The 23,378-nt window shown below is 46.9% G+C and overlaps 1 protein-coding gene across 1 annotated transcript in view; it reads left to right on the top strand.

Moving 5' to 3' along the window:
* CFAP74 (cilia and flagella associated protein 74) overlaps positions 1-22,935 on the top strand; it is a 111,060-nt gene extending 88,125 nt beyond the window's left edge. The window contains exons 29-39 of the mRNA XM_084822065.1: positions 3,615-3,749; positions 6,291-6,400; positions 9,834-9,889; positions 11,008-11,127; positions 11,876-12,031; positions 12,735-12,861; positions 15,091-15,245; positions 17,349-17,484; positions 19,239-19,366; positions 20,337-20,471; positions 22,164-22,935. Coding sequence (XP_084678191.1) covers positions 3,615-3,749; positions 6,291-6,400; positions 9,834-9,889; positions 11,008-11,127; positions 11,876-12,031; positions 12,735-12,861; positions 15,091-15,245; positions 17,349-17,484; positions 19,239-19,366; positions 20,337-20,471; positions 22,164-22,262 — 1,357 coding nt within the window. The 3' untranslated portion in view covers positions 22,263-22,935. The remainder of the gene's footprint in view (positions 1-3,614; positions 3,750-6,290; positions 6,401-9,833; positions 9,890-11,007; positions 11,128-11,875; positions 12,032-12,734; positions 12,862-15,090; positions 15,246-17,348; positions 17,485-19,238; positions 19,367-20,336; positions 20,472-22,163) is intronic.
* The last annotated feature ends 443 nt before the right edge of the window (positions 22,936-23,378 follow it).

The raw sequence follows: 23,378 nt of genomic DNA, 5'->3' as shown, positions 1-23,378 counted from the left end.
GTAGCTACAAAACGTCTTTTTCCAATATCCTGCAATGCCCCGCAGCAGTTTTTCACCAGGGCCTCCTCAAGGGATTTTTGTATGGGAGGAGACATTCCTATGCATATCCAGATCACAAACCATTTAGGGCAGACATAGGGAATCTCTGGCCCCACAGGGGTTCTTAATCCAGCCCGTCAGATCCCTGGCCCTCCTCCTCTCCCCAGCCCCACCCAGTGGTTGGTGCCGAAGAAGGTGGCCTTTCTCTAGCGCTAATAAGGAAAGCCCTGTTTTTATCTCCATGATGGGGGATAAGAACAGGGTTTTCCTTGTCAGCACCAGAGAAAGGGAGGCTTTATCGATGACAAGGGAAAGGGATTCCCCTTCTCTGTGCACAGAGAAGCACGGAGCAATCACCTCTGTGCCTCTCTGTGCACAGAGAAAGGAGTCCTGGTGATGTCAGGAGGCTTTGGCCCACCTCCTGAGGTCATCTGGCCCCTGGGGGGTGTTCTGGGAGGCAATCTGTCCTCTGGGACCAGAACAGTTCCCCACACCTGATTTAGGGCTTTCAAGGTCAAAAGCAAATATGCTACCTGGTAACCTCTGCAGATTCTTTAGGATAGGTATGATGTGATTCCCTATAACTTGTTCGTTTAGAAGTCGGGACAATGCATGATAGACTAATTGCTATTTCTCAACAAACGTCAAAGACAGCCCCATGTAGTGCTCGGGCTTTCAGGAATCCTACGTTGAAGTTTACCAGGGTGTGATTCATGGCTCCAGCTGTGCTGTCTCCAGATCACAGCCACCCAATTTTATACAGCATATTTTTATTTTGCAACAAGCTCACGTATGTGAGTCCCAGTGAAGGCCACACAGCTACTCAGGCATTAAAGCATTTATTTTCATTGTTTTATTGAGCAGGTGCCTTATTGCTCTTAGCAAGAATTAGAAAATCCATGCAGACCGTTCAATATCCGCAGAACTTGTTAGCTCTTTTAATCTGAAATTGTCTCTCTGGATTCATTCCAGACAGAAGGGTTACTCTGAGGTGCTTTGAAGCACCTGTTAGCCCTGCAGCCATAAAAAGAGGGGATTTGGGATTGCTTATTAAACTATAAAAATGCAACGGGAACATCATTAAGGTGTATCTTTTTGATAAACAATCTAGCACCAGAGACTCAAATTGTCTGTCCCAGTGTGATGTTCTGTATTGAAACTTCAAATTTCTGTGCCATGGAGATGTATTATTCTTTTGCTTCTCTATTCTTCACTTATCGATCCATTCCCTTCTGATGAGTGAGATCCATGGCTTATGAGATGTGAGCTGCAATGAATTCTCACTAACATTCCCTTTGATACTATGAATGATTAATACATAGCAAGGAAGAAAAAGCAAATGAAGTAGTATTGCAAAAGAGATCATCTTCTTGGTATCCTTAACGCCAGCATTTCTCAAACTCTGTGAAAACATAGTGATAGCTCTCATCCACTTCTCTGAGCATTGAGAATTTCCAGGGACCCAAGGCTTAACTGAATTCAGTTCCCTTTGGAAGGAAGTCACTGGTGGCTTTTGGCATTTTGCAGTATTTGAGTTTATTTACAAATGTACAGGTTGGGCATAGGAGGTACAGCTTAAAACCCTCTGACAGACAGCCAAATCTACTGCCCCACGTCAGATCTCCAGAGAGAGGCACCCCTGGATTCGCTGATGCTGTTGTTTGCCAGCAGCCCTTAGCTTACAGAGTTCCCCAAGCCCATTTCTTGATCTCTTTGTTTCTCTAAAAAACAATACTTCAGTCTTATCTCCTTTGTTCCCTTTCACCATGAAGGACTCTCCAGCAGTCTTTCTGGCCCTTTAACCCTCTCCTGTGTAAACCCTCATTTTAACAACTGTATCTCATCCTCCCCGCACCCACATTTCTCACCTAGTGAGTAAAAGCAGTTTATTATTATTTTTATTTATTACACTTATAGACCACCCATGTTGAAGAAAACATCACAGTTTATTCTGAGTGTTCACCTCTTTATTCAAAGAAAACAAAAGAAAGAAAATGAAGCATACATATGCGGTGATTCCTATAAAAATCTTGAAAGGAGGTTATCCTCTAACACAGTTAAAACAAAGCTTTTATACATTCAATGACAAGTCACAGCTTTGGCCAACACCGATTGGATACAAGACACTACAGAGTCAGGACAAGTTGCATAATACTTCTGATTGGTTTGTAACTGCTACATAGCAAAACAATGAGGGTTAGTTGTCAGTGTGCTAAGCAGTTCTTGCTGTTCTGGTTTTATCTGGCTTTCCAGGTGACACTGAAGGCTGGGGCATGGATTTTTCTCCTTTATCCCGACATTGCTTTTTATTCAGACTTTCAGTCTGCATGCTTTGTTTACTTTCACTTTGCTACATGCAAGGTTAGTGAAATGCAGGGTCAGTGCAAGCATCAGTCTGATTAACGGCTGTTGGAATTTTCTTCCCCACCCAGTAATCCAGTTGGGATGGGGAAGGACCACAGGTTGCATTCCCCCCCCCCCCCCACACACACACACACACTCATCTTGAGATCTTTCTCAACCTACTGGCAAAGGCGGGCATATAGATTAGAGCCAAAGCTACCAGGAACATTTTCCCAACAAAACCACAATACGGGAACTGGGAGTGTTGCTGTGTACCCAGCCCTCCAACTAGTGGTCCTTTACTGGCTGCTTATGCCTTCATGGAATTGAAAGAGTGTCAAATAATGCCTGCAACGGAAGAGAAATCTCATGCAAACATGGCTTGGTTCATTTATTCAGGTTGCAGAATTTGCTTCTTCTTCTGTAATTTTGGGTTACCTGTTGGGTTACCTGTTCACAGAATGATATATCCCTGATATTCTTGTAGGTGAAATCTTTTGCAAGTATTCCACACCCATCCATTCCATAGCCTCCTTGTAAATGGATTAGGTCCTCTCTGTCTCCACACCTCGAGCCTTCATTGGGAATGTCCATCAAGCTGTTACACCCTCCTTGTCTTGGCCCCTGGTCCTGCTGAGAACATCTCTTTTAGGAGCCTCCTTGGAATGCAGAGGAGCCACTCCAGAGCTCCTGTTCCTTTCAGTGGGGCATGCAAAAGAGCATCCTGACGCCAAATCTGCCTCTCTCCCACCCTCCTGCTCTTCATGGTACCAAAAATCCTGCCAGTACAGCCATCTCTGCTCCAGTCTGAGCTCCCAGTGCCTGCAGCAGTCAGGGACTCCTCCCCCTTAGGGATCCCAGTGGGGTTGCAATCACCCTTTGGGAACACAAAAAGAACCCTGCTGGTTTGGACCAAAGGTTTATCTAACCCAGCATCCTGTTTCCAAGAGTGGCCAACCAGATGCCTCCAAGAGGCCCAGAAGCAGGACCTGAAAGCCATAGACCTCCCCTGTTGTTGTCTCCCTGCCCCCATAACTGATATTCATTGAGACAGACTGCCTCTGAACATAGAGGTTCCATTTAGCTGTCATGGCTAAGAACTCTTGGTAGATTTCTCCTCCACCATGAACTTGGAAAATTGCGAGCCTTGACTCCTCACCAGCCTGCTTGCAACTGGCCACGCAAGATGCATTGCTTTTGGACGGTCATGGTCCTCTTTTGTCCCTCTCTAGTTCCGAAGAGTATATCGCAGCACACCTGTCTCTGGTTCGGAGCTTCAGCAACCAATTCGACAAATACGTCATACCTTGTTTTGTTGCGAGTGGCGATATAGATGAGAAGAGAGGGGCTGAAAATCTGCATTGCAGGTACTGTGAATCTGGAGCTAGGAGATGCGAGGGATTGAAATTCATGCTCTACGTTGTAACGATTACTGAGAGCCAAGCGAAATGTGATGCTGAACATGCTCTGCCACGAAGCCATAGCCTCTCGTACAGTTCATGTGGCGTGGGTGGTGGCGCTGTGTCTCTGTGTTGCTACAGCTACATCTGTGGCTGCTAAAATTAGTAGGTAGTCTGCGTCTCGGTTGCAATAGACACAGACTACTTTGCGTCACAACATAATTAGAGGCTAGACTTGTCTTACTTTCAAGTGTACTTTGTCACATATCGTTTCACATTTTCCATGCACAGGCGTAGGTTTAGGTGAAAGCTGAACCTAGGAGGAGAGAGGGAGAGAGAAAGCGCGCACATTGGAGATTTATGGTATCTTTGTAGTAATCATCATTATCTTCTTCATCGTCATCTGCTTATTTACAAATGTCAGTTAGCTAATGTAGCATAGTGGGATTAAATGTCTGAGCTGTGACTCAAACAGCTCCAGATCAAATCTTGTCTCTTCCATGAACTCACTCAGCGGCCTTAGATGAGCCATTCTCTCTCAGCCTCAGCCCCATGTGCAGCACAGGGAAAATTATACTGTTGGTGGTGATGACGATTAATGTTCTTTATTCATAAAGCACCTCGTTTTCTAGGCCCTTGCACAAAGATTAAGAAAACAACAATGGCCCTGCCCGTAGGCTTACAATCTGATAGCTGCAATACAAAAAGAAGAAGGCGTAGGGAGGAGCCCGAAAGCATACTAATTCAGGCATGAAGTTGTTGTAAGCATTACTGAGGGCCCAAGGAAACGTGGTGCTAAGCATGTCATTAGGAACGATGTTAGGGCTTTTGGCAGGCAGTAGCAGGTGCTGAGGGGTGTGGGCCTGGGTATACATTGGGACCCATAAAGTGCAGGGGGGAGAGTTTTTAGCCCTATTCTCCTTTGCAGTGATCCCAAAAACTACCCCGCCTCCCATCTCCACTGCTATTAGCCCCAGGGGGAAAAACTCCCACTGGCACTTCCTAAGAAATTCGATTATCTAATAATTAGATATTGTCCCTGCCCCCAAAATGCAGTAACGCCCCAAACGCCAGCCTTTTTCTAGCCATCTTCACACAGACTTGAAAAACTGCTGAGGTGTCTCGCAGTCCATATACCGAATAGCCAACTACATTTAATGGTATTCATTTATTATTTATTTATTATTAAATTTATTAATCGCCCATCTGGCTGGTCACCCAGCCACTCTGGGCGATGTACAACATACAATAAAACAATTTAAAACAATAAAATTCTACAATAAAAACATTTTCTAAAATACCCTAACCCACCCCAAATGCCTGCCTGAACAACCACATTTTTAATGCACGATGGAAGCTCATTAAAGAGGGGGCATGGCGGAGTTCCCTAGGGAGGGAGTTCCACAGAGTGGGGGCCACCACAGAAAAGGCCCTCTCCCTCGTCCCCACCAGTCTAGCTGTCCTGGCTGATGGGACAGAGAGAAGGCCATCCGAGGCTGATCTTGTTAAGCGGCCTGTCTGGTGCTGCTGGAGGCGCTCCTTAAGATAGGCTGGGCCGGAACCATATAGGGTTTTAAAGGTCAAAACCAACACCTTGAATTTGGCCCGGAAAACAACTGGTAACCAGTGCAACTCCTTCAGCACTGGAGTGATGTGATCTCGCCGGCAGCTGCCTTTAATCAGGCGTGCTGCCGCGTTCTGTACCAGCTGCAGTTTCCGAACCGTCTTCAAGGGTAACCCCACGTAGAGCGCATTACAGTAGTCTAAACGAGAGGAGACCAGGGCATGTACTACCGATGGGAGCAGATGGTCGGGAAGGAAGGGGCGCAGCCGCCGTATCAAATGGAGTTGATATAGTGCTGTCCAGCTCACAGCTGACACCTGAGCCTCCATGGACAGCTGGAAGTCCAAAATGACCCCCAGGCTGCGGACCTGGTCTTTCAAGGGTAGCCGTACCCCATTCAACACCAGGTCAACATCCCCTAGCCTCCTCTTGTCTCCCACCAAAAGTACCTCGGTCTTGTCAGGGTTCAGCTTCAGCTTATTCCTCCCCATCTAGCCACTCACCATCTCCAGACATTTGGACAGGGATTCTACGGCCAACCTTGGTGAAGATTTGAATGAGAGGTAGAGCTGCATGTCATCCGCATATTGATGACACTGCACCCCAAACCTCCTGATGATAGCCCCCAGCGGCTTCACATAGATGTTAAATAGCATCGGGGAGAGGATGGAACCCTGTGGCACCCCACAAGTAAGTGGCCATGGGTCCGAAACCTCCTCTCCCAGTGCTACCCTCTGGTACCTGCTGGAGAGGAAGGACCAGAACCACCTCAATACGGTATCTCCACAAATGCCCAACCCCTCCAGGCGGTCCAGGAGGATACCATGGTCAACGGGATCAAAAGCTGCTGAGAGGTCGAGGAGAACAAGGAAGGAGCATTCACCCCTATCTATGGTATGATCACAAGCAACGTTTTATTTATTTTTATTTCTTTGTATCCACAGCCCTTATAATACCTTGTACCTAGAGCTGCATTGCCCGGCTGTGGCACCCGCTGTAGTGGTAATTTCAAATAATGGGAAAACTGTGTTCAACTTCGGGGATGTTGCAGTAGGTATGGAACTTAAAACTTTTGGCAAGCTTTTGCCCCCTTTTGCTGGCTTTAGTTGCTTTGTAAAGATCGGGGTTTTTTATGTGTTTCTAATTGGAGAAAAAAAATTCGCAAAGGCCCCTCTCTTCCTTGTAAATATGTGAAATTTCACTGATCTTTTTTTTTAATCTCACCGTGGGCTGGTGCATACAGAATGTCCAGACAGGAGCAGGCCAAGGAGGAGCCCAAAGCAGTGTAATAATGTTTCACTTGGACAGGGTTTCAAGGTGTTTTCAAGTCCTGGTTAAGAGGGAATCATGGTTAGCTTTAACTGCAACGATTTTGAATACAAGATGTAACTGTTAACCAGGGCTAAAGCTGGTGGAGGAAGAGTGGCGCGTGCTTGAGAGAAGAAGGACAGTGAGCAGAACACACTCTCTTACTGTCTCGCCAGTTAAGTGCGCACGTGCGCACACACACCAGTTGGTTTTTCCATAAGAAAAGTCCCAAAATTCATGTTCAAGCAATAACTTTATTAGAGCTGACCAAAATGCCCCAAACTGTGAGCAAGCTTTCAAGTTCCCCAGAAATCTTAATCAGGCTTGCCCATGCTGGGAAAACTGGCTTCTGATGTTTAAAGCAGCGAAGTCTACGGTCAGTGAGTTTTCACCTGGAGTGCAGGAGGATGTAGCAGAGTTCGGCTCAACTAGACGTTAGGTAGGTTCCGGGTGACACCCAGTACTGCTGGGACAAAGAGTGCTTCCAGACACAGGGTTCAGTCAGAAAGCGTTGTACAGCTTTTATGTGTTTTCTTACTTAACCGATTTTCCACGGTAAGAGAAAAGATGGAAGATGCGGGGGGGGACACTGGGCAGCTAAAAGTAGAAGATGTCGTCATATGGATCCCCCATAAAATTCTGTACATGAGGCAGAACAATGGCTCAATAAAAGCCTTGTCTGGAAGCACCCGAGGAAACACAAAATGGCTGTTCCTCTCTTTTTAAAAATATAAAATCCAGCAGTTACCCGGAAATGTTTCAAGCCTTGAGTGAAATGCACGGGTTTCTTGATACATAGAGAACAGAAGTAAAGAGAAACAGGGGAGTTTTGTATTAGCAAAGCTGCGATAGTTAAGCATGTTCTCTTAAGCATGCTCTTATGAACATCTGGTAAAAAGAAATACAATGACATTAAAAATCTAAAGATCTATACAGGATGGCATTATATCAACAGAATATCAACAGAAAAGATACTATGAGAGTTACCACTAAAACCATTCAAAGTCACTCTCCGGGCCAAACATGTTATATTAAATGCATGATTGTATTTAATTTGGTGGCTGGTTTTTACGTTGCAGCTGTGGAGACCTCGATCAGGACTAGGAACATCGCACATGGAGAGGTGGTTATTTTACCATGGTGTCGACGAAAATCCTTCCCATCCCAAGCTGCCATTTGTCGTGGGAAGGAAATGTAGCTTCCTAAATACTAAACAATAGTATCAATCCATCATATTCTCATATTGTGGGAAGGAAATGTAGTTTCCCTCCCACAATATGAGAATATGATGGATTGATACTATTGTTTATTTGTTGCTGTCTTTTAAAATGTTGATATTACTGATTATTTAATTATATTTTTAACTTTTGTATATTTCTATTTATATGTTTTAACTGTAAAAGTTTTTAATGTTGTAAAGCCGCCTTGAGTCCCAGTATTGGGGAAAAGGTGGGACAATATTATTATTATTATTATTATTATTATTATTATTATTATTATTATTAATTGGCACCAATAGCAACTTCCCTCCTGGTTGATGGTGCTGGTAAAATAGCAGCTGGAGGGGGGGCGGTATTTTTGTCAGGACTACGATGCAGCGAGAAAGCATTAACCCACCCACCACACAGCTGCTATCCCAATCCTGATCCCTCTTTGGATGCTATTTAAGAAACGCCATCAGACATGTTTGATTGTATTGCACATTTATCTGTAACATGGACTTTGGCCCTTCGTTGCATGGTAATTGGCAAGGCGCTACTTACATGGCCAGGATCGACCCTTTAAAAACAACAGCCCTTATCCGTTTATTGCTCATGGGTTAGGGATTGTTCTTTCGCAGTCGGGTTGTTTCTGGCTAATCCACAGTCAGCCTACAGCTCCAGATGGTAGCTTACAGTATGGGATGATGTGTGTTTTGGGGAGAGCAAAATTAGCCGCGTTCTGTCGGGACTCGGGAGAGCCAGGGCTTGAATGAGACACCTCAACTGTCTGAGGCTGGAGCATCATTCATGAGCTTCCCCAGGACTATGTGCGCTCAGGTGCCAGCACCCTCCTCAGCCATTAAAGAGGACAGCAGTCTGCAAAATCAGCCCCTTAGCTTGGTAAGCAATATGATATGAAGCCTTTGGATTCGCCAGGCCCTGGTATAAACCGGGCAGCCTGTCCTTCTGCCCTTCCCAGCTGCTGCGCTCCAGGTTCTGGCCGGTGGGTCTGAAATTGTGGGTTGGCCAGGAAGGAATACGATCCACAGTCATGTGGTGCGTTTCTCTTGCTCCAGCCAAGACCTGGGTGAATTAAGTGCCCCTGGCAGAGGACCTGCACTGATCCATACAGAGTTTGTGGAAGCCATTTCCCTGCTTCCTCCTAACATGAGAGCTGGTGAGCTCAGTCTCTTAGCTACAAATCCCTGGTTTGAATCTCACTTCTGCCACGAATTCATGAGGTGCCACTCATTCTCAGCCTCAGCCCCCCCCCCCCCCAATCTGCAATATGAGGGAGAATTATATTGACTTACCTTACAGGGTTGTTGTAAGGATTACAACTAGATCACGCATGTGAAGCTCTTTAGGCACTGGAAAGCACTGCGCAGATGTCAAGCATTATTATGGGCTTGAGAAAGAGCTGCTGCTTGGCTCTTCCGCTGTTTCCCTCTGCGTGGCTTTAGGGAGAGGGTCAGGAACAACGCTGGTTCTCTTCCTCTTCTGATGCAGCCATTGCGTGTCGTGCCCTACTCACAGATCCTCGTGTGCAGCAGCAGCGGGCTTTAGCCACATGACTGTGAGCAAGGATCTCTGACTGTAAAAGAGATGACTGGTGCTAGGGAATAGCATAAGTTTAGATGAGGGGCATGTTTGAGAAACTGTCCTCAGTTCTGGTTCTCAGTTCCAGACTGCAGGGACCACACACTCTGACTCCTGATGTAGTCCAATCTAAAGGGCATGGAACATTGGGCAGCCAGATAGGATTAGCTGGGCTTCTGTGGCTGCCATTTTTCTTTATAGGAAACATCCAGTATTGGAAGAATCCTTTCTTCTGCTCTATTGGAAGGATCCTTCCTTCCTAGTTTTCTGTAGCAATGTAAGCATGGCTTCTGGGTGGCTTTTTAAAATAATCGTCCACTGGTTTTATTATCTGGTTGTTGTTTGGCAATGTGGAACTCTCTCTCTCTCATCCACCAGGGCACAGAATTAAAAAAGAAGTCAAGATACAGAATATATCCCAAGAGCAACTGACAGTATCCTTTAATTGAATCATTCCCTCTCCTCCCTTCTCAAAATTAGTTGTTCCTCACCAGGAGACATCTTCACAGCTATATCAGCTGGACTCTTAACAGGGTGTTCACAAGGTCACCCTCTTCTACTAAATATTAAATATATTCCAGAATAATTAAATATTATTAAATATTCCAGAATATTCCAGATACCCACCTCCAGTTCTGTTTGCACAAACACAGATTAGAATCACCGTTATGGGCATACCTACACTACAAATGCATATGGATTTGATACTCCGTGAATTGTTATGGTTTTTCCCAGAGAATCCTGGTAATTGTAGCTTGGTGAGGGTGCTGAGAATTGCTATTGGAATTGTTTAGATCTGTGGTGGAATTTCTACCCACAGATGGAAATGTTTTGAATAACAGATCCTATTGGGGCTATATTCGAGATGACTTCACACACATTTTACCCACTGTTCAGTTCACATGTTCAGGCCCAATAGATTGCAGTTTGGTAGTACAGAAGTAGAACTCCCTCAGGACTGGTGTCAGCGCTCGGTATTCTTGGGCAGCCGCTGGACACCATCAGGGTCCAATGCTGGTTCCGCCCTTGGGCCTCCATGCTGTGTGGCCGGGTCTGTGAGTCGCCTGCCATTTTTATTTCCTACAATGCCCCGGAACAATATTGTGTTGGAGTATTGAGATATAACAGACATAGCGGGTAGCTCTCCGCCACGGGTCGTGGTGCTGCTGCTGGTGTCTTTTGCTGCCACCGCCAGCCTGAGCAAGTCAGCCTGCCAGGTGTGGGCACCCGTGTTGCAGGGGTCCCACCAGAGGGCACTTTGCCCAAACTTGGACCTCAGCTGCCCACCACTCAATGTCCCTCTTGCCATCCAGTTAGTGAATACCTGGCAACCAAACCAAGCCCAGGCGTAGATCGCTTTCAGCAATACCCCAGACACAGAGCAATCTACAGATTGAAATCCATGACAGGAAGCCCCCTCATAACCTGTTTCTTGCGCATTTCTATAATTGTCTCTAGGTAACAGATTGCCGTGGCTCTCTCCTTTACTTTTTTTGGAAATGGTTGCTTTGGTTACCACTAAACTCGTGTTTCCTTGAGCTGGCTTTTTCAGCTGGGATTTTCCCTCCTGAATCCCTTTGGACCCTTCCTGTTGGTAAATCCCATCTGTACACTTCGGGAAGAAGAATCCTGTGATCTTATAATCTCATTCTGTCCAGAGGAGAAAAAGTGGGTGAGTCTCTGGACAAGGAATTCATTTAGATTATTTCATCAGCTCCTGATGTTTCCTTCAAGGACCTTGGGATGGCATACCTGGGTGTCCCTCCGGTGGCCCCATTTTATCTGCAGGCCCCAGGGAAAGTACTTACGCATGGAAGTGTTCCACATTTAAATATGCGTGCCACATGGGTTGGGCCATAGACAAGTAGCATTAGCACATCACATCTGCCTATATCTGGGATGTTAACTCTGTGCATGTACGGGCCAGCACACTCGATACGTGCATGGTAGGAGCCACATAGGAAGAAAACAGGTCAGATTTTTTGCTCATTATTTGCCTACTCTTGGTTGGCAGCAGGTCTCCAGGGTCTGAGGCAGAGAATTACCTGCTACCCAGCTGGGGCAGCAAGGAAACTGCTGATGAGGCACAGCTGCCTGTACAAAACACCTCCCAAGGAACAGCCAAGGAACTTTGTCAACTCGTAGACTGAGGGGGAGCTGTTCCAATCAATGAATTTTCTTAAAGCCAGTACATACTATACTGAGTGCCATTTTTGTAGAAAGGCTGGGTATAAATCAAATAAGTAAAATAAAAAAGAAATACAGTATCTATAGAGCCTTTAATATTAGTGACCCCTAAATACTCGGATGATCCCCTGCACCCAACCTTTATTGAGCCCCATACAAAGCTCACACAGTTCAGAACAATGGGTTTCATGCTTTCCATGCATTCTTACTGACTAAGAAAGTTTTCTCCGTAGTTCTTTGAAACACTGGAAATCCGAAGTGAGAAAGCTACCCTAACCCTTACCTTGATTGGCCAGGGAGTGATCCCCTCAATCACTTGTTCGGTGGAAGGAGATGTGTTCAATATGGGATACGTAGTTGCCAAAGAAACGACCACTGCTACCTTCAAGGTAATCATTACCACCCTATAAAGAAAAAGTATTGCTTTCAGTGTTGGGTGCCCTTCTTTCTCAAAATGGTGAGATGCCAGGGAGAAATGTGCTTCTTTGGTAGTGTTCAGTTTCCGAAGCGGTTAGAAGTCCAAGGTGGTGGGGAAAATCAGTGTGAGTTTATGCGATCTTTGTTTACAGGGAAATCTCACCACAGGGTGAACAATCCCTATAAGTGACTGAGCTATGAATCAAGGAGTCCCTATTTTGAATCTTGCCTTTGCCATGGTAGCCTTGGGCAAGCCCCCCCGCCCCGCCTCAGCATCTCTCTCTCTCTCCTTCTTTCCCTCTCTCTCATCTCTCTCAGCATCAGTATCTTTCTCCCTTTCTCAGCCTCAGCCTCTCTCTCTCTCTCCCTCCCTCCCTCTCTCTCTCTCTCTCTCTCTCATCCTCAATCTCTTTCTTTCTCTCTCTCTGTCAAGATAGTATTCCTGAGTTAGCTTTTTCAGGGTTGTTGTAAGGATTACAACTAGTTAATGCAGGTGAAGTACTTTGGATACTTGCAAGTGCTGTATAAATGTTCAGTTGTTTCTTCTGAGATTGCTTGTTCATATAAAGGTGCCCATGTATGGGGGAATAGAAATACAACTATGGGAAAAGGCTAGTGAACACAGCCAGTTTGTAGGGACGCACCATTTGACTCTGTGGTTGGGTGATCTTGCAGATAGAGAACACTTCGTCCCTGCCCCTGAAATTCACCATCTTCCTGGAATCCCTCTCGCCAAACAGCGACCAAGAGCAGCAGAAGCTTCCCCCTTTCCTCGCATCTCAAGGGAAAACAGATTTAGTTGGTAACTAATTGAGCTTATGGTTTTGAATGCATGGGAGCGATGAGAATAATTGTGGGCCTCCCTGAGGCATGCCTGTGTTGATCAATATCCTTATATTATGAGTGAGCGCTTCTAAGAGTATACCCAGTGGACATGTAGAATTCTCACTGCAAATTACTTCTTGCATTATTCCCCCAGCCCCCCAGGGTCCATTGTGACTTATGAGGCTACGGGGAAGTAGACTGTTCTCTACCTCAGTTGGTCACATATCAGTGCAATCTTCATAAATCAAATGTTCAGCTGAAATAGGACTGGCTTCCCACTGAGGCATTGTTAGGAATATGTATCTAATATTTGGACTTCAGTAAAGCTGTTACAGAATAAATATATGATATCCAGTAGGGCTGCGGTGTTAAATGGATATATCTGCAGAGCAATCCTATACATGTCTACCCATGGAGTTCAATGGGGTTTTCTAACAGGTAACTGTATCCAGCCCTAATCACCTACAAAGGGGGCCCTGATTAACTGAGCAGCAGATTTTCCAATGTTTTTAAAATTATTTTTAAAAAATACAAATACTCAATAAAAACTGCAGATGGCAAGAGCCATCTTAAGAGGCATTCTCTCCTGGGTGAGACAGAAAGGGGATGCCTCTTCTAAGATGGTTCCTGCTGTGAGACAGACATAGTTCATCTAAAAGCAAAATGTGTTTTCCTCCTTTCCCTTCTTCACAACTATTGTTTTTCTCATATGTATGTTGTTTGTTTGTTTGTTTGTTTAATTTCTATCCTGCCTTTCCACCAAATGGTGCTCAAGGCTCAACTTAAAGTAACGCAAGCACAATTAAATATAATAAAATCCAATAAAACAGCAACAAAATACAGAGCGGGTAAAACATCAAGGAGGTAAAATATTTATGAAACTTTAACTGATAATCAATTAAGAGAGCAATCCCATGTCCCCTAGACAGTATCTGAGGGACACAGGATATTTTGGATTCCTGGATCCAAGGCTGGAGACAGCACTCCGACCTCGGAGCCAGGAAACCAAGCTCCCCGCCCCCTCGCAACTGGCATGGAGAGAACTGCACCGGCCGCTTCTCAGAGCTCACAAACATGAGCTCACAGGGGGTGAAAGGGAGCGAGCCGGTGGGCGGGCAGGGGAGGAGACTGGGGATGCGGGGATCTGAGCTATTCCCAACCTCCTCCCCTTCCTCTCCCCAAAGCCTCCACTAGATGGGCAAGTTCAGAGGCTTACAAGTAACCAGGGCGGATCTGATAGGATTTTGCCCTGATAAACTAAAATGGATACTGACTGTTTTAGAAGCTGAGCATTCTCCACTGATGGGAGTTGTAGGCCAACACATCTGAAGGGCTCCAAGTTGGGGAAGGTTGCTATACTCCTATTCCATTACATGTTTAAAATTAAACAGGGTAGATGCATACTCCAGTGCTTAGACAGGGTGGGGGTAAGGCAAACTGAGAGTAGGGGTGAGGAACCTCTTTCCGCCCGAGAGCTGAATTCCATTTCAGAGAAGCTCTCGGGGGCTGCATCCTAGTGTTCGGCGTGGCTGGAGGCAAAAGGGGCAGGGCCAAAAACTCCTGCATATTTTAACTTGAAGCTCTTACTGCCCGTAGGAGAGGCATTTCTGCTTTTTAGAAGGGCAGGGGGAGAGCAGTGCAAAACCTGGGAACACACCCAACCATCAGTGGCTGGAGAAAGGGACCAGCACCTGGGAAAGGGAGCATGGCCATCTGGAGCATCCCAGAGGGCTGGATCAGGACCCCAAGAGGGTTGGATTTGGCCCACAGGCCTGAGGTTCCCCATCCTTGGCCTAGAGGTTAAGGAAGAAAAAAAGATTCATGAAACAGCAGGGTAGTACTTTTGTGATGGGTATCTAGGATAGAGGTAGGCTTATTGAAGTTCCCCCCACCCCGAGACACAATTATTTTAAATGCTATAAATAAAGCTTTCTTTAATCAGGTGACAGTGCTACTATTTTTAATTTGATGAGATTGATGATATTTGGTCCACTAGGCCCCTCATAGTGCTCGTCTTATTTTGTAACTCTTACAGGCTGACAGCAGGCTCCAAGTTAAGATGTGTAATTTCCAGATTTTCCTCCTTCGCTGTTGGACTTTTTGGCTCTGCTGTAGAACGGGGAGAGTTTAAAATGTCAGCCAAGGAGACACGGCCCTTCTGCCACTTTTCCCCTGCCAGCACGTGTCTGTCTCATTCCTTTCTCAGGTACACAAAACTACAGCGGCTTGAGCGTGTTCAGCGTCTCTCCTGTGGAGGGCACCATCGGTCTTGGAAAGTGCCAGGAGTTCACCGTCACCTTCAGCCCTGATCATGAGAGCCTCTATTATTCTGACTGCATCCAGGTCCTGCTCTTTGGCAAGGTGAGGCTGGTGCAAGGCCTGTCATACTAGAATGGAGTTCCAGCTGGAGATCTGGGCAGGATGCTGGTGCTGGGAACGCCCTCCCGGGACACCGACATGATGTGCCGTCTTGATCTCTTCCTTTAAATCTGTCCCCTAAACCCAGCTTCTAGGGGAAGCCTTTAGTCTTCATCCCCAACTGAAATGAAGCCAAAGTATATCTTTCAGGGGTTGTAGGGCTCAGCAGTGGGGTAGTGGAGCCTGGGCTTGCAAGGAAGCAGCACAGGGAATTCTTTAGGAGTTCCCTGTTCCCTCAAAGCCTAGCTGCAGTCCTCACAGGAGCTGGGAGAGGTGGGGGATGAATTTCCCAGCCATAATATATTGTTACTTATTTTACAACAGAGTATTTGGGGGTACTTTGGTCTTGAATTAAGACTCATTACTTTTACAAAAGACCTGCTCCTGGCAGGTGAAAACTCCTTGAACTGGTTTGTTGATATGGACCAGCAGAGCTGTCTGCCATTTTGGACTCTCCTTAGGGACGTGGCTTTGGAGACTGTCATGATGACCGCCTGCACTTCAAAATGTTCCACGACCCCACTGGGGCGCAGACTGGGAGCTCTGCAGATCAGGCACTAGCCACTGGGCCTACTGCTCAGAGGAATGAACTGTAGCCCTTTCAAGTTGGGAGTTTGCCACTATATCCCATGATCTTCCTGGGCAGTCAGGTAATGCCAGAGGGCCGATCTGGTGCTATTGAGGGAGATAACGATGCACGCTGTTGATTGAAGACTGCAGACCGTTGCCCTCCTCAGTCTGAGCAAGTTGTCACTGGGGGAGACTGCCCAGTTCTCCCTCTGTGCCACCGGGCCTCTGCCCCCCAGCTTGCCTTCTGCCCACCCTGGGCTTGAGTGCCTGACAGTGTTGCTAAAGTGCCTAAAGCTTTCTAGAATCCATAGAAAGATTTTTAAAAGGACACCGCCTCTCCCCTCGCGTTTACAGTCTAGAAGAGACAATACAGAAGGGAAAAGATACAAGGAGGGAAGCAGAAAACAAGTACATTCAGGTCCCCAAACATTCCAGTTATACAGTGGCCAGGTGGAATGGCCACGAGGGGGGACAGTCTGGGAGGAGAGGAGCCAAGTGGAAGCTGGTCCCAGCAGAACCGACAGAGTGGGTTGTGCTTTCTCCCAAAATGTATCTGCATTTGCTTGCATCCATATTGTACTAGCCTAACCTATTCCTATGCTCCCTCTGTTGTTGTCCTCCCCACCTTCCAGTTTAAACTGTAAGCACCTTGGGGCAGGATCCTGTCCTTTTTTATTTTTAAAGACTCTCTAAAGAATCATACATAATAACATTAATTAATATCTTCCACAATACAGAGGTGGGGGAGGACACATGGACCCCTACCCTACTTCTCTCTCTCTCTCTCTCTCTCTCTCTCTCTCTCTCACACACACGCACACACATATCCTGAGAGGATGAGGAAAGTCAAACTCACACAAATCTACACACAGGAATGTATTCCAAACTGTAGCAATTTGGGTGAGAGCGGGGATTGCTGAGGCTGCAAAGCCAGGGTCCCAAAGGTGCTTCCTAAAAACAGAACCTCGGAAGGTCATAGCTCAGTGACAGAGCATGTAGTTTGTGTGCAGAAAGTCCAAGGTCCTGTTCCCGGCATCTCCACTTACAGAGGACCAGGGAGCAGGTGATGGGAAATATTCTTCTCTGCCTGAGCCCCTGGAGAGTTGCTGCCAGTCAGAGCAGACGCCACTGGGCTGGGTGGACAAAGAGTCTGATTTTCCCTGCCTTGCCCCCTTCCTTTGCCAGCAATGAACCAAGAGCATGAACACTGAGTGCCACCTGGTGTCTGCCAGGCCAAAGGGCACAGCACACTCAAGGGCACTTGGAAAAGCAGTGAGAGACCCTCTTCCAGTTGCAGACCCGCTCAGATCCCCCACAACTGTCAGCTGGATTGCCAAGAAGTCTCCTAACTCCCATCCACTTTTTGCCAGCTTGGCAGGAAGTTTAGTGTGGCCGAGTAGGGTTACTTGTTGTGTTCCTTCCGAAACAACCGTGGGCAGCTGTGATACGGCGGTATAAACATTACATTCCTTTTAGGAAGTCATCCGTGTGATCCAGGTGAAGGGGGCGGCAAGGAACCACATGATGTTTGTGGAAGGAGGTGAGCCGCTGGATGTGTCCATAGAGTCGTTGGCTGTAACAACGTCTGTGGCTGAAGAATCGGCCAAATCAGGTAAGGCAGCCCCAGATCTGTATCTTCTGTGCTTTGGCTTGAAAGCAAAGGGTGCCAAGAGCTGGACTCCTGTGGGTTACGGCAGGAATACACACACAGCCTTCTCCAGCAGGAGGGTCACACAGAGGCATCTTTCAAGGGAAGTGTGGGCTGACTTGAGTCTTTTGGCATCTGCTTGGGTTTTTTTACTAGAACCCAGAGGTCCACCAGCCAGAGCCAGGTGCAGACTAATGGTGAAGAGTAGGAGCCAGGTGCAAAATAGTAACTTTGGGTGGTGCCATTAAACTAATGGATCCCATGAACTAAACACTGGCGGAAGGCAGCTTCCTATGTTCTGCCCACCCCTGTGTCAAGGGACACAGGCCAACAGATCTCCAGAGGACAAGGGAGCAAGGCAAGCAGTGAGTGAAAACTGGGCTGAGTATCAGGACTGGGAGAAGGTGCAGGATGTGTGTTACACTTCAGAAAGAAAGGAGGGAGTATGTGGAAAGCAAGGCAGAACAGTGACCAACCACACACAAGCTGGGTTCACACAACACACTAACCCTCACTCAGTGGCTGAGTGTGGGTTGTTGTTGAACCCTGGGTTGTTTGTAGAACTGCGGGTTAGCGTGTTGTCTGAACATGTTTGTTATCCATGCAGTGTGGCTTGTTAACCACCCTGAACAACCCAACAACAAACCGTGGGTTCTCGAGGTGGCTTGTTCAAGAAAAATAAGCCACGCTACATGGTTAACGAACCACCCTGTGGAAAATGTCCTGGGTTCAGATGACATGCCAACCCACGGTTCAACCAACAACCCACAGTTTGACAACAACCCACACTCAACCAGTGAGTGTGGGTTAGCGTGTGGTGTGAACCCAGCCAAAGAGAGGTGGAGCAAGACAAGGAGCTCAAGAAATACAGTCTTATATAGTGGCTTCTCACTTGATCTTAGGCAAGTTGCTGTCTCAGCCCCAATGCCTCCCCACCCACCCCACCCCAACCTGCAGCATGGGCATAAGAATGCTTATCTGCCTTACAGCCTGTTGTAAGACAAAGTATGCAAAACCCTGTGACCAGTCAAAAGGTGCCATGTAAATGTGGATTATTATACATATCATGAGGCACTTTCTTCAAGGGAGAAAGGCTCCATCTTAACTCCTAGAACAGGGATGGGGAACTTTTTTGGCCCAAGAGCTGGATGGCCACCTAGGAAATGTCATGTGGGCTGCATGCCACACTAGGCATGGCTAGAGCCTAAATTGAGCAGAGCTAGCAAAGGGCTGGATGCCCTTGATCTCCGCTGATCTTGAAGCTAAGCAGGGTCTGCCGTAGTTAGTATTTGGATGGGAGACTGCCTGGGAATCAGCCTTCCTGCATTGTGCAGTGGGTTGGACTCGATGGTCTTGTAGGCCTCTTCCAACCCTATGATTCTATGTACTCTATGTACCCTACTCAGGCACACACCATTCTCACACATGCGCTCTCTCTCTCTGTCTCTCTCCTCTCTCTCTCTCTCTCTCTCTCTCCCCCCCTCAGCTTGAGTTACCTCTCAAGTTTGCATTTTTATTATGCGAAACAGAATGGACGCAAACAGTTGTATTTGATATTCCTTTGGCTGCAGCTGTGTATTCATGATGTGGATTGTATTGTTACTGCAGGTGCACTCTCCAATAGCCATAGCTATGACCCCTGTGTGATCTCGGCTTATACAGATTTTTTACCCACTTCTTCTGTCCCACCACAAATGAATGAATTGTGTCTCCTGCAGAAAGTGACAAGGCCACAAACTCCATTCTTCTCAGCCTGGAGTCTGTTCAGTCGGAGACCTTCGTTATCCCAGCTGTAAGAGAGCTGAAAGTTGGAGGAATACGAACCACCCAGTTTCCATCCAAGAAGGTACTGTCACCTTAAAGAGCAGGCATTTGTAAATGGCCCTGGTATCAACAACGTTCATGAGCCCTGAGTACAGTGGGTTGTGGGAAACCTTCACCCTATTCTAAGGAGCATTCACACTGGAAAGGATGGAGTTCAGAGTGGTTGTAGGCAGAGACAAAGGGATACAGTATTGGGACAAAAATCTCAGTCATGTTCTCTATTTGCTATTCTATTTGTGCTTTTTGTCCGCTTTCTCATAAACCATTTTGTTAGCGTGGTTGAGGGAGCTACACTCAGAAAGACAGGTGATGGTAGAGAGATTGTGGTTTCAATTTTTGTGAAAACTGCCCAAAGAGCTTCGGCTATTGGGCGGTATAGAAATGTAATACATAAATAAATAGGATAGTAGCCTGGGATGTTTCCCCCCGGGGAAAATCCCACCTCACACAGCTTCCCTGCACGAACTGCGAAAGAGAAAAATGGGTTGGGGGAGATGTCAGACACATCTGTAGAGATCCCTTGCACTCCTCCAAACCTTGACAAATTGGCGCACAAATTCCAGTTCTGCAAATCCTTGTCTCCAGCTGCCCCTTGAACTGTGTGCACGTGTAATGGCACATCTTCCCTGCAAACTTGTATTGGATCCATACCAGTTTAACTGGCATGGCTTCTCCCAAAGAATCTGGGGAATTGTAGTTTGGCTGCAAGAATCCCGAGAATTCTTTTAGAGATCCTTGCTCTGCCTGGTGCTCTGTGGAGTGGGGAATTACTGTTAAACCAGTTTGAATCTGTGGTGTAGATGGGCTTTATATGGAAGGCTGAGATCCTCCCTTATGAATTTCTGTCAGTTTCCGTTTTTTAAAAGACTACTTTGAATAGGGCCTATGAATGGGAGCACAGCAGAGCAGATCTTGGGGGAATGTTGCATTTTTGTCCCCCGAGGTTTCACTAGCAGCAGTAACTGACTGTCGCAAACCTTTTGTTTCTGCAGAATGTAGAATTCAGCTGGGAAAGCCTACAACTTCTGCAGCTAAAAGGATTCTCTGTCGACCCTGTGAAAGGAACCGTAGATCGCGGGCAGACCAAATCCATCACTGTTTCTTGGGTGCCCCCTGCTGGCTCAAATGTATGTCACAGGTTTAAAGTGTTTAGTTTATTGATGGGGGGCGGGGGGGGGGTTTGCAGGGTCAGTCTCCCTCTGAGGAGAAAGGGGCATAGCTCAGCGCTTTGCCTGCAGAAGTCCGAGGTTCAGTCCTTGATGTCTTATTTCAGGAAGGTATCCAGTTAGGAGGACTGGGAATAAATCGTTGCCTGAGACCCTTGAGAGCAGCTGCGAGTCAAAGTAGACGATTTATGGCCTAGATGGGCCACAGTGCCTTGTCTCTATAAAGCAGTTTTGCATGTCTGTATGAGAGAGTGCTGTATGGCAGTTCTGAAATATCTCTTTGCTTAAAAATATACATGCAAAGGGCCACTCCCACTCACAGCCAGTACTAGCTTCAGAAGAGGGGATATAGCAGGGGAGGAAAGGGTTAAATTTCCCTTCCACACCTACTGCAATCCCAGTAATTAGCATCTGCCCCCAGCTGATACAACCTGCATTTCAAAACTGTACATTAAATGCAACCATTTATTTAACTTCCTATGTAAGTTTGGCCCAAGGGAAGTATACAGTGCTAGTCTTTCAAGCAAACTCAGCATCTCAAAACAACAGTAGGCAAACCCTGCTCCCTCCCCATCTGCTTCTTCCCAGCTATCTGCAGAACTTTGCCCCCCCCCCACCTCTGGCTACTTTCCAAACTATTTTCTTGCACTCCCAAAGTGTCTCCCAAATTACTGTAGCTACTAGCCACCAGCCATCAAAGGCCATATGTCAGGCAACCATCTTCAGCTAGCAAACTATAAAACAGCCTTGGGAAAAAGGTCATTTTGCAGTTCCAAATGGCATGCTTGCAACAAGAGTTTTAAGACTGCAATCTTATGCTCACCTTCCTGGGAGTAAGCCCCATTGAACTCAATGGGGCTTGCTTCTCAGTAGACATGTGCAGGATTGCATTGTTATTTGCTCTGCGTGATGTAGTCAGCTACAGCCATAAAAGTCATATATTTTGAGAAGACAGTAAGGATCTTCATGTTACTCAAGGTTGTGCTGCAAGTTGCCCTCCGGTCCAGATTCAGGGCAAACCAATAATCTGGTGCCCCAGGTGCAAGCAGAGCAGAAGTAAGCTTTAACACTGTTTTCAAACTGTATATCAGGGAGGAGATAATCAATCCCAATGGGTGAGCTTTCTAGAAAGACAAACCATCCACTGTGACTGCTCTTAATGGGGGATGTGCCCTACAGCACACCCGGGGAGCTGCGCTGCTGCACGGGTGTGTTGTAGGGCGCATCCTCCATTAAGTGGGGCTATGGTGAAAGCAACGGGTCTGGTCCAGCGCCCTACATAGACTGAGTATGCCCCCTCGAACACCACTCCAGTCATCTGCAACGTTCAAAGATTCTGCGACAGATGTGCAGGAGCTCAAGAAATCAATGTCAGAAGGGTTCCTTGAAGTTTGAAAATTGCTGGTTTGACAGTTTGAAAATTGCTGGTTTAAGTTTTAATGAGAAGCAACTGTACTGGCTTATGGCAGGCTGTGAGTATCTATCTAGAAGGGCATTTCAATATGGTTGCGGGAAGGATGGTGACAAGAAAGTTTATGCCTCCGCTTTATAATTTGGGATCGAGCCCCAAAAGGAAACTGTGGCCAGATAGGACCAGCATTTTTGCTCAGCGGGCCATTCTGCCTGGCACTTTCCTCCATCTTGTCTCTGCAGCCCAATCAGCCTGTGACGGGGTCAGCCGCACTGACCGTCAAAGGAGACGTCAAGGAAGTTTACAGTGTCTACTTCATGGGCAGGATTGTGACCAAGTGAGCTCCCACCGAGCTGAAACTCCAAGCTGCCTCTTCTCAAGAAAGATGAAGAAACGTCCCTTTTCTTCTCTTCCGATGGAGATTCCAAAGGCTGCATCATGTGGCCTTTCAGTCCATCGCAGGAGACGGCACTGCAAACCCCTTGTTTTCCTGCTGTGCCGGAAGAGGGCTCTGGCATCTGAGCTCACACCATCTCAAGTAGCACACCAGGGCAACGTTCCAGGCCCGAGCTGATAAAATCCATGGTTTGACCCACAGATCCCCACGCACACCCTCTAGCTGCTTTGGTAACAGCACTCGCAGAAGTTCAGTTGACTGAAGTTATTCCAGGCCTTTTGCAAACAGATGTCAATCACGGCGAAAGGCAGATAATGGCTGTTTATATTCGCGGGCTGATCAGCTGGCAGAACATTCCATCCCCGCCACTGAGCGACGAGGGCTGTTCCAGGGTGGTAATTGCACACCTCGGGTGGTGCTAGAAAAGACACTAATTACACTGTAGGAGCCTGCACTGCCCAGCATGTGGCCTCTGCATGCAAATGCATGTCAGCACCCAGTTATTACAATAAATGTGTGTTACGTGGAATATTTTGTAATGTAAAGACTTGCAGACCCGACAGGCTGTTTACATCAGTGTCCAGGCTGGCCCCGCTGAAAATCACACCTCTTTGGTCAACTGTGTGTGCGTGCGTAGATCAATCTTTTAGAGCGACATGGTTCAGAGAGAAATGAGGGATCCAGGGCCAGCGCCAGCGGTCAGCATCAGCAGGCACCGGGCAAGGCTACCATCCCTGTAGGGGCCACTACTAACCCTCCTCCTTGTTGTCACTGCCCATTCAGCATCCTCACTGAGCATGCCAGCAGGGACAAGAATGAGGAGATGAAGCAGCAGCATCCTCTTGCATTGTACTTTCCCTGTGGATGGTTGTGCGGATCGAGCCCAGAGGGAGAAGGCAAGCAAATGGATAGAGGGGACAGTGGTGAGCTGAGGGTGTCTTCCCTAAGCACACCCTGCCCCCTGCAAATCCTGGCGCTGCCACTGGAAGTATCCACTTAATCATAGAATCATAGAGTTGGAAGGGGCCATTTAGTCCATCGAGTCCAACTCCCTGCTCAG

The sequence above is a fragment of the Heloderma suspectum genome, chromosome 15 (genome assembly GCF_057233095.1).
Source record: "Heloderma suspectum isolate Gila_16-S chromosome 15, 16-S_ref, whole genome shotgun sequence".
NCBI lineage: Eukaryota > Metazoa > Chordata > Lepidosauria > Squamata > Helodermatidae > Heloderma > Heloderma suspectum.
The sequence above is the reverse complement of the archived record's forward strand: the minus strand, read 5'-3'. Positions and strand labels throughout refer to the sequence as shown.